Source organism: Astyanax mexicanus, chromosome 7 (genome assembly GCF_023375975.1).
Source record: "Astyanax mexicanus isolate ESR-SI-001 chromosome 7, AstMex3_surface, whole genome shotgun sequence".
Taxonomy (NCBI): Eukaryota; Metazoa; Chordata; class Actinopteri; order Characiformes; family Acestrorhamphidae; genus Astyanax; species Astyanax mexicanus.
The window spans coordinates 35,169,455-35,183,609 of NC_064414.1; the positions used below are offsets into that span (position 1 = coordinate 35,169,455).

The following is a 14,155-nucleotide window of genomic DNA, read 5'->3' on the forward strand; positions in this document are numbered from 1 at the left end:
TCAAGTTCAGTTTGGTTTGATGGCTTGTGATCATTCATCTTCCTCTTGATTATATTCCAGAGGTTTTCAATTTGGTAAAATCAGAGAAACTCATCATCAAGTGATCTCTTATTTTTGGGCACTTGAGAAAACGTTGCAACCTACAGAATAAAAATAGATACCCTTGTTATTTTTACATAGATGAGAGTTGTTTAAAGCCAACATTGTACCTTGCATCACATCTATTTAAAAAACAAAGGCTGTAAGACAGTAAAACAAAACTACACACAGTATAGAGTTAAACCCAAGGTTAACAACAGGTTAACAGATTTTAATATTTTCATTTAATTCTCATCTAAGTAGAATCTCTGTTGCTTAAGCAGAACTACCATCCATGTTTCCACTTTAAAATGAATTAGAATAAAGACTTGCTGCAGTGTAAAGTACCTTACAAATCAATAAATGACCTATTACAACAAACAACCAATCAAAATATATAACTTCTTCACTGACACAGATAGTATGTACTGTATAAACAGCATAAAAGGAGTATAAGATCCCATGACGTTTGAGATCACTCCCTTGCACCCAAGATAGCTCATTAAATGCTTGATTAGATGCTGCTGTAGCTCTGCAATTTTGGCCATTGGAGACCAGGATTCATGATGTTCTGTGAGTCTACAGATGGAGCCAAATTCATTACAGCACTAAAAATAACATATATTCAGATGTATAGTTTGCAACAAAAAAAGAAGGAAATAAAGTTATTTGGACAGTAGCAGTTAACATGGACAGAATTACATGCTTCCTTAATTTAGCCTCTAGTCAAGGATGTAACTAGCTCAGTCCATATTACTGTTATTAAATAATTAAAACTAGGACAAATGTATGTTTGTGTGTATTACCTGAAATTAGTATATTTTTTGTATACATGATTTTTCTTTGTTTTAATAAGTTATATTTTGGGAAACATTAGGATTTTAAAGATTTGTAATAGAATTACTTGTAAATAATTACACAATAACTGATCAATTATAAAACAAATAATAATAAAAAAAGCTAACCTCATCATCGCTACCTGACTGCTTTATCACAATAAAGCTTTTTAAAATACCTCTCCTCTTTCTTTTTGTTTCTCCCAGCAGAACCTTTCCAGCTGTAACTGGATTGAACTATTGAAAATAACCAAAATATTGAAATTCCTCATACATTTTAACTGGAAAGAATTTAGTAGTGCCTTACTACTAAAATAATGAATTAATTTTAAGACACAATTTAATCCTTTTGCAGGACCTGAGCCTTTGTAAAATTAGTAGAGCTACATAAACTGAACAAATACATTTTCATATCTCCCAAGACCATCCTACTCCTATATGATCTATTTACCATTAAAAAAAACCCACGAGGACACAAGAAATGCCTTAGTGTGCAGGTCTGATATGGTTGTGTGTGCCTAAAAGCTTGTGCCCACATAGTTTTGTAGAGATAAGTGAAAACCTTGTAATGGAATCCAAAGTTTCCTGGGAGTAATGAACAAGGCTACATTCTAGGACAGACATCTGCTTGACCTTGCTGAAGAACTGCTGATATTGCATGTGCTTTTTGAATATAACTCATGCTCTACAACGAGTGTATAAAAATTCATTCATTTATTCGTTTTAAGTAGAAAAGGAACATAAATTAACATGTACATACATTTCAATTGTTATTTACATAGACATTTAAATGTTAAAGCAGTGTTATCTTACACTGTCCAGTTTTTCATAAAGCAGCATGCTCCAATAAAATCTAATTGTTAGTGTAAAATAAAACAAACAAACAAAGAAACCTAAAGTGATCTCGTACAGTGAGGCCTCATGATATGCAAAGCCGAATGCCTGTTTGAGAAGTAAAACAATGCAAATAAATGAGACATGCACGCCTGATGATGTGATCTTCACTGAAAAAAAGAAACAAACCAAGATCCATAGAAATGGCTGAGCATTATTTGAGTAAATGTCTTAGTTGTTCCTGAAGGTTTTTGGAATGTTCCACACTGTGGAAAAAGATAAGAAAGGAAAGGCATGGTCAGTAGTTGCTGTGGCTTAAAAAAATAAACAATACATGAACATAGTGATGAGTGAATGTTAGAAATATACAAGTAAGTAGTAAAGTACTTCTGTACTCTACCTAAGTATTAAAAAGTTGTATCTGTATCTACCAGAGTATTTTATTTCCTTTTTATGTCCTGCATCTTTACTAATCATTTTAAACACACATTATCACTGCCAAAGCAGTAGATGCTCTGCACTGTCACCAGGTTTGATAAAGCTGCTCATCATAGAGCGAATCAAGAAGACAGTGCTGCTCCCATTCTGCTTTTCACTCTGCAAACATTCTACTATAATAATATCAACATAACACCCTACTGTATGTACCTACTTACTTTCTATAACTGAGTAGTACATTTTAGGATAAACAATTTAACATATTTAAATACAAAAAATGTTCAATACTTCAATAATTACACTTGTGTGGAGCTTAAAGAACATGTCTACTCAAGTCACTTATACATCTCTGGTAAATGTGTGGATGTTGTAAATGCTGACTTACTTCTTTTGGATGGCTTCTTGCCTAAATGAAAAAATAGTAATGAAGATTATTGACCGTGGATTTTTCCTGATTGGGGATACAATGTCAGTAATCAATCATTCAAGAGAACATACATCTAAATGAGGTGCATTAAATATAACCGTACTTACTGATACTGTAAATGAGTGGTGATTATGGACATTTTCCTCAGACTCTGTAACACAAGCACAATATAAGTCTAAATTCATTTTACAAATGCTTCACCTAAGTGCTGGGCGGTATGTTGGTTAAAAACTGGTATTCATTTTTCACATACCGCTATACTGTAATGCCTCTAATGGCTTCAATAACATATTGTAAATTGATATTAAACTTGAGCAAAGGGTTTGAGAATTATCTTTTTTAAATACTTAAACATGGAGTATTTTAGGTCCATTAATAGTGTTTATGGAAATATTTAAAATATTTAGTTTAGTAAAGAAAGCTGTGTTAAAGTTGTTGGTGTATCTCTTTTTAAGATCTGATGTTTATATTCTTCAGCTGTTTTTCTGCTAATGCAGTTAAATTTCTTCATATATTGTGTAATTTTTGGGGACAAAGTAAACCAAATAGTAATCAAATGCTTTATATAACATGTACTCTTAACAGTACAGTAAGTCACAAACCTATTTAAGAGCCCAGTCATGCAATCAATCAATCAAGCAATAAATAAATAAATAAAAACTGGGATATACAGTGAAACCGTCAGAATCTTAAAAAACACCATGATATACATCTTTGGTCGTACCGCCCAGCACTACTTCACACACAAGTAATATAGTTAGCTATAACAACAATATATGTAAGCAATAAAAGCCCTCACATCTTCAGAGTGCAGGATGGCATCCTCTTGAATGACCATGTTTCTAGCCGCCTGCCCCAGCAGCTGAAAAAACAGTGAAAAACAGAATCAAACAGCAGAACAGAGACAGTATATTTACCTATAAACAACAACAAAGTAGATTTCTCTATTTATAATTAAACTCCATGTATTTTTTTATCTACTATCCCAGTTCACTAAAAATGCAGAGTTTTGATCTTTTATGTTGGCTGTCAAACAGCTTCCTTTAACGTAGGTTAGTAAACATATAAGACTACTTAAAAAGGATACGTTTCTTGGCTTTTTACCAAAATGAAAACTTCTGGAATATAATCAAGAGGAATATGGATGATCACAAGCCATCAAACCAAGCTGAACTGCTTGAATTTTTGCACCAGGAGCGGCATAAATTTATCCAAAAGCAGTGTGTAAGACTGGTGGAGGAGAACGTGACAAGAAGCATGAAAAACTGTGATTAAAACCAGGGTTATTCCACCAAATATTGATTTCTGAACTCATAAAACGTTATGAATATGAGCTTGTTTTCTTTGCATTATTTGAGGTCTGAAAGTTTTGCATCTTTTTGTCATTTCAGCAATTTCTCGTTTTCTGCAAATAAATGCTCTACATTAAATGACAATATTTTTACTTGAGATTTGGGAGAAATGTTGTCGGTGGTTTATAGAATAAAATAATATTAATTTTACTCAAATATATACCTTACTTTTAAATAGCAAAATCCGAGAAACTGATTTAGACACTGAAATTATCTCTTAAAGCTGTAGCTTTAGCTAGGGTTAGCTAACCTAACAAACCTTCAGTAATAGAGGAAGCTATGCAGCTAGCTACGCTAAGCTAACACTAGCAGTGAGCGCAGCGTGTCGTTCTGTCGCTCTATAAACATTTACCTCTTGGCTGCGAGATCCCTTTAACACCTGCCGGGTCAGAGCGATCACGTCCCCGCTGCAGGAGCCCACCTTCTCCGACAGCAGGCCTTTAACTGACTGACCGAAGCGGGGCTGCGCTTCTGAAGAAGCCATAGCTGAAGAATAGCTCCGCTACGGATCACCCTGAGGGCCAAACAGAGCAGATCGGCCACACAGCGATATAAAGATGAAAAAGACTAATAAATGTAAAAGTGACTGAAGGCTGTCAACTATAATCACTTTTATCACACCAACCATGTTAACTGCATGTTGGATTATATAATACATTCAATTTTATTTATTTAGCAGAAATTAATAGGTTTAAACTATTGGCCTTAAATTTGCATTATGACTCATTCTATTGAAATTAATTAATTTCTATGTTTCTAGTCTTTTCATTTTTTTTCGATTATTACACTACAGAAACATGGTAGGGTTACATTTATTTATATTTAAAAATCACAAAAGAATACATTTTAACAATTAAACTTCCTCGCCACCAGTTTAGCAATATATTTTTAACCAATTAGCTATATAGTGTTCCAAGAACGACTGAGCACTAAATTTGAATGTAAGCATCATGTTTTTCTACTATTTTACCTGCAGAAATCTACAAGACTATGAAATACATGATTTGCAGTACAAGTTATATTAGTGTGAACATGCGAGGCTGGTATATATGAGGTATAGGTATGGATTAGAGCTTAAAATGACTTCCACATGATAACATTTGCTTAACTGTGGTAATTGTATGGTGAATATTACCTGCTTGTAATATATTTGTTGCTTAAATTATTTTATTAGCAGTTAGCAGTTAAGTAAAGTAGACATAAAAATTGCCTTATTTTATATATTCCCATAAATATATATATAGAATATACCATAAAACCACAATGTTTTTTAGAATAAGTATTATTGTTAGTTTGAAAGATCAGTTGTTTTCTTTACATTTTTTCTGATTATATTAGTACACTTGTTCCTATTTCCACTTTTGAATATTATATCCTCAGCCTGCATCTTGGTACTTTGGTCAGCTTTGATTTAAAGTTGCATTAAAGCTTTTCAAAAAACAGAGTTGTCAACAATTTAACATTCCCACCCAAAGCCAAGCAGTCCAGACCAGGCTGTGTATATTCCTAAATTAAATACAGACCAAAAAAGTTAACTAAATTTTTTAATAAGAAATATGTGTTAAACATAGCTATAGATAGATAGATAGATAGATAGATAGATAGATACCTTCATATCTTTTACAAGACCTACAAGACAGTTTGAGCAAAGATTCTAAGTTAAGCAGTTTTTCAATTATTGGTCCTGAAAGAATAATGAGAAATATAAGTAAAATAACAATAAAGGTCTTTGCTTTGCTTTAAATACAAGCAAAGTTCTCTTCTTTAGGTATTGTGTCACTGGTGTTACCCCATAGCAAATCATTATTATTAAAATTAAGATGGTTAAGTAAGGTGGTTTCAAACTAATATTAAAGCCTTTTTTATCAAAAGTGAAAACATCAGCTATTTAGACAAAAAAATAAGATGCTAAAAGATGCTACAAACAAAAGAATAAAGCATAGATACTGATCTACAACTATTTATAAGAATTTATTGAATGACCTCTTTTATGATAAAAAAAATGCTGATTTCAAACTTCAGAAACAATATGGAAGATCATCATACATTTACATGCATAAGAAATGACTTAAAGATTTCTCAAAATACCACTTGTAGCATCTTATTTTTAATATTCTTCACACACAGGTCTTCTCACTCTTCAATAAGTCAATATAAAGGCCCAGTTTTGCTGTTTAAGCCTTGAATAGCCTTGAATGATATGCTAGTGCTCAATGTTGAGTCTGTTGTTAATGCTTCTAAAGCTTTTTGTGAATTTGAGCTGACATTGACAGTTGGAGATAGCTGAGGTAAAACTATTTTCAGGTCAAGGGGGTGACATTGAAGAAGAATTATAAAAACCCCTTCAGCGTTCTGACTGTGTGTGCAGTGCCAGGGACCTGACTGCTGGATGTATTCGTAGCTGAGACACTAGACAGGTTCCAGTTGTCTCAGGATGGCGTGGTTTCTTTGTAGTTGTGTATTTGCAGCACTAATCCTTGTGGTTCTTTATCTGAAGAGGAAAATGAATGGGTTCCTGGTAGATGATGGTCGGCGAAGTCCTCCAAGTCTCCCTTCTCTCCCTATTATAGGGAGTCTGCTGAGTCTGAAGAGTGACATGGCTCCACACCTTTTCTTTCAGCAGCTGCAGAAGAAATATGGAGATATTTATTCGCTTATGATGGGCTCCCACAAAGTTCTCATCGTCAACAGTCATCACCACGCTAAAGAGGTGCTGCTTAAAAAGGGGAAAATATTTGCAGGAAGAGCACGGACTGTAAGTGATTTCTATATGATTTTCTTAATAAAAGAGTCACAGAATATAATAATTTAATTTACATTTTAATGTATAATTGATATACTGTGTAAATACACTTGTTATTGCTTACTGCTAACCTGGGTAGGGTTTTCCAAAAACATCTTACACAAAGAGTATTTCAAGGTGGGCCAGAGAGCATCCTACTGAACTCTCTCTCTCTCTTTCTCTTTCTCTCTCTCTCTCTCTCTCTCACTTACTGTATCTGCCTTTTATCTACCACATATCATTTGGGAATCACCTTTGTGCTAAAATGCTTTTGCATGGATTGCTTTAAAGCACTTATGCTACTTTATAACTCACTCTGTTAATCACTTTGTTTTTCACCTTATCACTAAAAGTTAAATAACACACTGTACTTTGTATAAAATTTGTATTAAATTGGGTGGTGATCCTGATAACAGCCAGATTCAACATAACATTTTGATGGTCTTTGGGACTGCACTTGAAGATACTTTCAAAGTTCTTGATTTTTTTTATTGACTGACCTACATTTCTTCCAAGTCATTTTTTCTTTACTTTGTTAAGTAGTTCTGGTCATAATATGGATAAGGTGACTCTACCTCATAAAGCTGACTGAGAAAATCCAGCCAAGGTGTACAAAGCAGTCATCTAAGCAAGAAGTGCTTCTTTGAAGAATCTGAAACATAAAATATATTCTGGTTTGCCTAACACAGTTTTGATTGCTTCATATTTGGGTGACTTTATTAGTCATTTACGATGCAAATAGCGAAAAACACTGCATCCAAACCTTTGACTGGTACTGTATGCTTAAGATTCACTTAGAAGGCAGTTTTTGAGTCTTAAAAAATGTTTTTTAAATAAAAGAAAAGGAAAACATATAAACAGATTCTGTTCATTGAAATTCATTTACATGCAGTGCAAAAATATATCCTATTCCTATAGTATCCTATAGGAATTTGAAACATTTTGTCATATCTACTCTTTTAAATCAGAAGTGTCACCAGCTGTAGTTATTCCAGCTTTTATTAAATCAATTTTGGTACTTGTTATATCAAAAGTTTCCCCAATAAGGAAGAGCTGATTAATGTTTTTTCCTGTTTTTTTATTTCCTATTCAAAACATTTAGTGTATCTAGAATGTTTACTGAACACAGTGGAGAGGTTTGAAGTCATGGGCCACTGCACAATTCCAGAAGCAGGTTTTCCCAGTGGAAAATGCTTCTTAAAAGCTAAAGGTTTCCTTTCTCTCTGAAGGTCACTACAGACATCTTAACAAGGGATGGGAAAGACATAGCATTTGCTGACTATAGTGCCACATGGAGGTTTCATCGGAAAATGGTGCACGGGGCTCTCTGCATGTTTGGTGAGGGTAGTGCCTCTATCGAGAAAATAAGTGAGTGTCAGTCATCTTACACCAAAACACTGTATAATAATGAAGCTCATACATTCATACTAATCCACTTACTCTTACTACTCCTGTGCTTTCAGTTTGCAGAGAGGCGAGCTCTATGTGTAAAGTTCTGACGGATCTGCAGAATTCTGCGGTGGATATGGCCCCTGAGCTGACCCGGGCCGTCACTAACGTGGTGTGTTCCCTGTGCTTCAGCTCCGCATACAAGCGTGGAGATGCTGAGTTTGAAGCCATGCTTCAGTACAGCCAGGGCATTCTGGATACAGTGGCCAAGGACAGTTTGGTGGACATTTTCCCATGGTTGCAGGTGAATAACTACACCATCATTTTCGTCTCTGATCTCTGATAATTAATCCAAAGCAGTGCAAATCACACATATTTTTGTAAAAAGGGTTGGATGTATTTATACAATATTGGAATATTGATAAATATACATTTAGTTAGTTTGCCACATTTTAGAATTTACAGTATATTTAAGAACATTAACTCTATATCTAGTCAAACATAAATCACAATATTTTCATCCCCTATAGCAGCTTCTTTCATATCTTTTTCATCTCATTTCGTTCTTTGCGAAAGGTATTTATTGGGTCGTCCTACACAGCATGCAAAGATTCTGTAGATAGTTTAAGTTGTCTGTAAAATGTCAAAATGCTTTAACATTCGCATCCAGGACATGCTGGATTCATTTTTAACTTCACTTGCATGTGCAAAATTGTCAATGCTGTCACTGGTAGCAACACAGCCCAAAGCATGGAAAAAGTGGAACAGTGTACCACCCTCCTGACTCAGCTGAACTTTCATGCAGGCTCTTTAAAAGTCTTGTAGGGGTTTTGGTCTTCCAAAGCTCATCTTGACCTCCACAGTTCCCCTGAATGACAATTTCTGTCTGGACATTACAAACCTATTTGCATGGGTTTCTGTGATAATGTGATAAAGGGTTATTGGATCCCCACACTTTAAATTTTGATTCAAGTGGCCAGAGCATCCGAACTGAGACCACCTGTACAGATCTGATTGTAAACAAATGTCCAGGCATCTCCTCATGTGGTTTGGAACCGTTTTGAATATTGGTTTCTGTCCAGACTATTAAAAATAAAATCTAGATACAAGTAGGATACTGGTGCATTTCAAAAATCGTTGAAAAGATACTATTTTTCAGTAATTTAGTTCAATAATAAAAAAAAAACTCAATCTGCTGTAAATTGAAATCTGCATCTCCATAAAAGTTGTCAGCAGAGGGAGTCATGAAGTGCTGTAAGATTTTCTGGGAAAACACTGCACTGACTTTAGACTGATATAATTATACATAAGACAGTGGATCAACACCAGCAGATGACATGTCTCTCCAGACCATCACTGATTGTGGAAACTTCACACTAGACCTCAAGCAGCTTGAATTGTGTGCCTCTCCAGTCTTCCTCCAGACTCTGCTCCCTTGATTTCCAAATAAAATGCAAAATTTACTGATGGTTAAAGACGGTTTGTTGGAATAGTCAGTGATGTGTTTCTTACTTCCCTCTGCTGACAACATTTATGAAGATGCAGATTTCATTTTCCAGCACACTGCCCATGCTGCCAAAGTACTAATTGGTTTTATATAATATTCAAATTTTCTGACACACTCATTTTTGAGTTTTTATAATAATTAATAATACAAAAAAATAAACACTTAAAATAGATCACTTTGTTTGTAATACATATTATATATGAGTTTCACATTTTGAACTGAATTACTGCAATAAAGTAACTTTTTAAGGACATTCAATTTTTTTGAGATTGACTAGTATATCAAAAACATTGGCCTGTCGGTCCGAACTCCTTCTGCCTTTCATTTTTAGATTTATCCACAGTTTCATGGAGGAGCAAATGTTTGTTGAATGTAAGTAGGAGGTTAGTAGAATTAGAGTCAAAGAATGTAAAGAAAAGGCTGACAGTGACATACCTCAGGTCTGACTCTTTAATCAAGGTCTAAGAACATCATTTATTTACTGATATAAAATATGTTTTAAATTAAACATTAAAAAAACATTTAAAAAAATGATTAAATCAGTTATAAAAATCACTATAATTGTTAAATATTGAAGCTTGTTTTTACATCCCTATCACACATATAATACAAGTACAACCCGCATAAACTAATGCCTGTTTTTCTCCTTTTCTAAAAGTTTTTCCCAAATGAAGACCTCAGAATTTTGAGGCAGTGTGTTTCCATCAGAGACAAGTTACTTCAAAAGAAATATGAGGAGCACAAGGTGAGGATTTGTGTTGTTAATAAGATTTCTTTCATTCCTGTATGAAGAGATGCATTCATCTACAGTATTCGACCCAGTTCACTGATGGATTTCAGCTTATTTGAGGTGTGTCTCCCTCTGCAGGCGAATTACAGTGATAATGTGCAGAGGGATCTGCTGGATGCTCTGCTGAGAGCCAAAAGCTGCTCTGAGAACAACAACACCAGCACTCAGGATGTGGGCCTGACTGAAGATCACCTGCTGATGACTGTAGGAGATATTTTCGGAGCTGGGGTGGAGACCACAACCACTGTCCTGAAGTGGTCCATCGCTTATCTCATACATCATCCTCAGGTATAGGTTACATTCTTTAGAAATAATAAGACCATCATTTTTCTATCATAAGTTTTATGGGGATAATAGTGAATTATCTTTACATAAATAGCTAGGAAATAAATATAAACCACTATTTTATACAAAAAAGGCACCAGACACGATTTTATTACTCCCGGCATGCGCTAATATAGAGTCACTGGTCGGTTTAGTTGCTCTTTATTAGAGCAGATGCTTTATATCTTTACTGTTGAATGAAAAATCTTTTACTTTTTTTTGACACAATGTGAATCTGGAATTGTATATGAATTTGTGTATGATTGTTTAGAATGGACAAACACAAAAGTTCAAAAATAAAACTTAAAGTTTTAGCCGCTTCTGTAAATCTTTTTTTTTTTTTTTTTTTTTTGGAAATACAAGATATTATGTAACTATTAACTGCTAATCTAAGAAGAAAGTTTATTTAGTGCAACAGTTATCTACAATTTTTATCTGCTTTTTAGGTCCAGAAAAAGATCCAGGAGGAGCTGGACAGTAAGATTGGTAGGGACAGACATCCTCAGCTTAGTGACAGAGGAAATCTGCCCTACCTTGAGGCCACCATCAGAGAGGTGCTTCGAATCCGGCCGGTCTCTCCACTCCTCATCCCTCATGTAGCTCTCTCTGATTCCAGGTAACTACAAATCACTATTAAAAACTACTTTTATTTACCCTATAAACTAATTATTTGGCAAGCATTGTAACTGTAACTGTAGCAGGAAGACCTGTGATAAAACTGAGAAAACAAAACTTTCTAAACAATTATCCAGAAACACAATTTAAACAAATATACAATTAGGGGTAGTTAATCCAAATTTAGAATATTATATAAGACCAATTGGTACTTTTGGCAGTGTGGTGCAGTTTGCCAAGTCCTGCTGGAAAATGAAATCCGCATCTTCATAAAAGCTTTCAGCAGAGGGAAGCATGAAGTGCTGTAAGATTTCCTGGGAAAAAACTGCACTGACTTCAGACTTTATGTAACAGAGTGGATCAACACCAGCAGATAACATCTCTCTCCAAACCATCACTGATTGTGGAAACTTCACACTAGACCTCAAGCAGCTTAGACTGTGTGTCCCTCCACTCTTCCTCCAGACTGTGCTCCCTTAATTTCCAAATGAAATGCAAAAAGTACTGATGGTTAATGATGGCCTGGAAAGCCAAGTCATCTGCTGGTGTTGATTCACTGTGTTATACTAAGTCCAAAGTGGGTAATACATCAATATAATATGAGTTTAAAATGCTGAACTGAATTACTGAAGTAAAGAACTTTTCAACGATAATTTGTAATTGTAATTTTCTGAGATTAGCACAAGTATATCTATGCACCCATCCATCCATCCCTATTGTGACTTTTAAGAGTTCAAATGCATACACGCATACAATGTTCTTTAGTGGTGCAATGTTAGAAAAAACACACATGCTTATATGTGATGTGATCTGCTGAATTACAGCATTGGCGAGTACACTGTACAGAAAGGGACACGGGTCATCGTTAACTTGTGGTCTCTGCATCATGATGAAAAAGAATGGAAAAATCCTGAACTTTTCGATCCAGGTAAAAATACGTCAAATATCAAATACAGATCAGCTGTGGGTGTAATATGTGCGATCATCACTGGATATAAAGTTATGCATGATAAGCATTTTTTTTTTTGATCAGGGCGATTCCTGGATGAGGAAGGGAATGGTCTGTGTAACCCATCACTCAGTTACCTGCCCTTCGGTGCTGGAATCCGTGTGTGTCTTGGGGAGGCTCTGGCCAAGATGGAGCTCTTTCTCTTCCTGTCGTGGATTCTGCAGAGGTTCACTCTGGGGGTCCCCGCCGGCCAGACTCTACCAGAGCTGCAGGGCAAGTTCGGGGTCGTCCTACAGCCACAGAAATATAAAGTTGATGCCAGACTCAGACCAAGCTGGGAAAAGAACATACAGTTTCAGCAGTGCAAACAGCTTAAATCAGTCTAATTAGTTTTTTGATGTATTTTGTTTTTTTTTTTTTCATACTTTTTCATGAAAATTAAGACTTTGATTAAGACTTCATTGGTAAGATTCCTGGATAGGGATTGAGCCTAGTCATAATGGAAAATCTCTATTCAAATATGCTGCAAAGTTTAAGACTAGGCTTAATCCTTAAGTCTGGGGAACTGCTCCAAAAAGACTTGGTTATTAATCTAAATTATTTTGCAGAGGTTTGCAAGTATTGTATATAAAGTATATGGTAAATAAATATAGTTTCTGTGGGGAAAAAAGGTACACAGATGAGTCATAACATTAAAACCATCTTCCTAATACTGTGTAGGTACCACTCGAGAGACGTTTTTTAAAATTAACATTTGGCTAGACACACATCAATGAGCCTCGTCACTGATTCACTTATTGTCCTTCCTTGGAACATTTTGGTAGATACTAACCACAGTGTACTAAGTATACCACAGTCATCTAGCCATCACAATCCCACTGTCAAGCAACCTTGTTAAGATTCCAACTGTCTGGCACAGTATGTGCCAGTGAAAGGTAATATTGTAGCAAGATCATCATTATTGTTATCAGTTTTTAGTATCAGCTTATTGGTGTTAATATCTCACTCTCTGACAGAACACAACTGATTAGTCATAAAACCACAGAGAGGTGCAGTAAAATACATTGACTTACCAACGATCTTTTACAGTGGCACCTGTTAAGGAACGGGATAAGCAGATTTAGTAGCGTGTGGTTTTATTGTATCGGCTGATTTATTGTATCGGTTGATTACAAATGTATACTGATATCTTTAAAACCTTGTTATTGACATTCATTGTGAATAATAAAATATTTTTCAGTTTAAGGTATCTCAAAGTTCAGAATGTTCTTACATTGTGGCTCAACTCCCCCTCAAGGTGTTATCTTGAGTGAGGTTGAACACTGGCCTGCATGCTCATGGCAATGCAATGTAAATTATAAAGTTTGAACAAGGCCAGATTTTGGCTTTTATTTCTGAAGTCAAATTTAACCTTTTTTTCAACCTTTTTTGCTGCATGATAAAAAAGAAAATTCATTGTTTTCGTTTTCTATTAAATATTAACAAGTTAGGGTGTGCCATCTTGTAATAATATTGGCAACATTTTTAAATATCTTGAACGATATTATACCCTGGAATATCATGCCATATCACCCACCCCTAAATATCACATCAGGGTACTACTTTTTTTTTTTTTTTTTTTTTTACAGTTTTTAGCAAAAGAAAAAATTCACATGGTTCTGTCCAGTATCATTCATTTTACCTTAATCCTGGATATATGGAGATATTTGGAGTGCATTATTAGTATCATGACATTCTGTATCATTTACTTCTGTTTCAAATCTTGTATTTTTTTTATATCTCAGTTAGGGGTTTGCTTTATCATATTGTATGCAATAATAAAATTTAATTTTCA

General features: G+C 34.8%; 2 protein-coding genes and 1 long non-coding RNA gene across 4 annotated transcripts; 1 reads left to right on the plus strand and 2 right to left on the minus strand.

Annotated features, from left to right (window-relative positions):
- Window positions 1-1,609: 1,609 nt before the first annotated feature.
- On the minus strand, window positions 1,610-4,493 carry borcs7 (BLOC-1 related complex subunit 7). Its single transcript, XM_007249456.4, has 5 exons — window positions 4,318-4,493; window positions 3,413-3,475; window positions 2,721-2,764; window positions 2,572-2,592; window positions 1,610-2,014 (listed from the first exon to the last, which is right to left on the minus strand). Exons 1-5 carry the CDS (start codon window positions 4,447-4,449, stop codon window positions 1,963-1,965), a joined length of 312 nt encoding a protein of 103 aa, XP_007249518.1. The 5' UTR covers window positions 4,450-4,493; the 3' UTR covers window positions 1,610-1,962.
- Window positions 4,494-5,917: 1,424 nt separating this feature from the next.
- On the minus strand, window positions 5,918-7,402 carry LOC125802962 (uncharacterized). The gene is made up of 2 exons (XR_007440006.1): window positions 7,323-7,402; window positions 5,918-6,588 (listed from the first exon to the last, which is right to left on the minus strand). It is a non-coding gene; the product is annotated as an uncharacterized LOC125802962 (long non-coding RNA).
- Window positions 6,400-14,155, plus strand: LOC103036160 (steroid 17-alpha-hydroxylase/17,20 lyase). Of its 2 annotated transcripts, none has more exons than XM_015605840.3 (8): window positions 6,400-6,720; window positions 7,977-8,115; window positions 8,211-8,440; window positions 10,302-10,388; window positions 10,512-10,721; window positions 11,204-11,373; window positions 12,197-12,300; window positions 12,406-14,155. In XM_015605840.3, the coding sequence occupies exons 1-8, from the start codon at window positions 6,400-6,402 to the stop codon at window positions 12,705-12,707; spliced, it is 1,563 nt and encodes a 520-aa protein (XP_015461326.2). In that variant the 3' UTR covers window positions 12,708-14,155. The 2 variants fall into 2 exon arrangements, with proteins under 2 accessions (XP_015461326.2, XP_049337419.1); XM_049481462.1 differs by having other exon boundaries at window positions 11,210-11,373.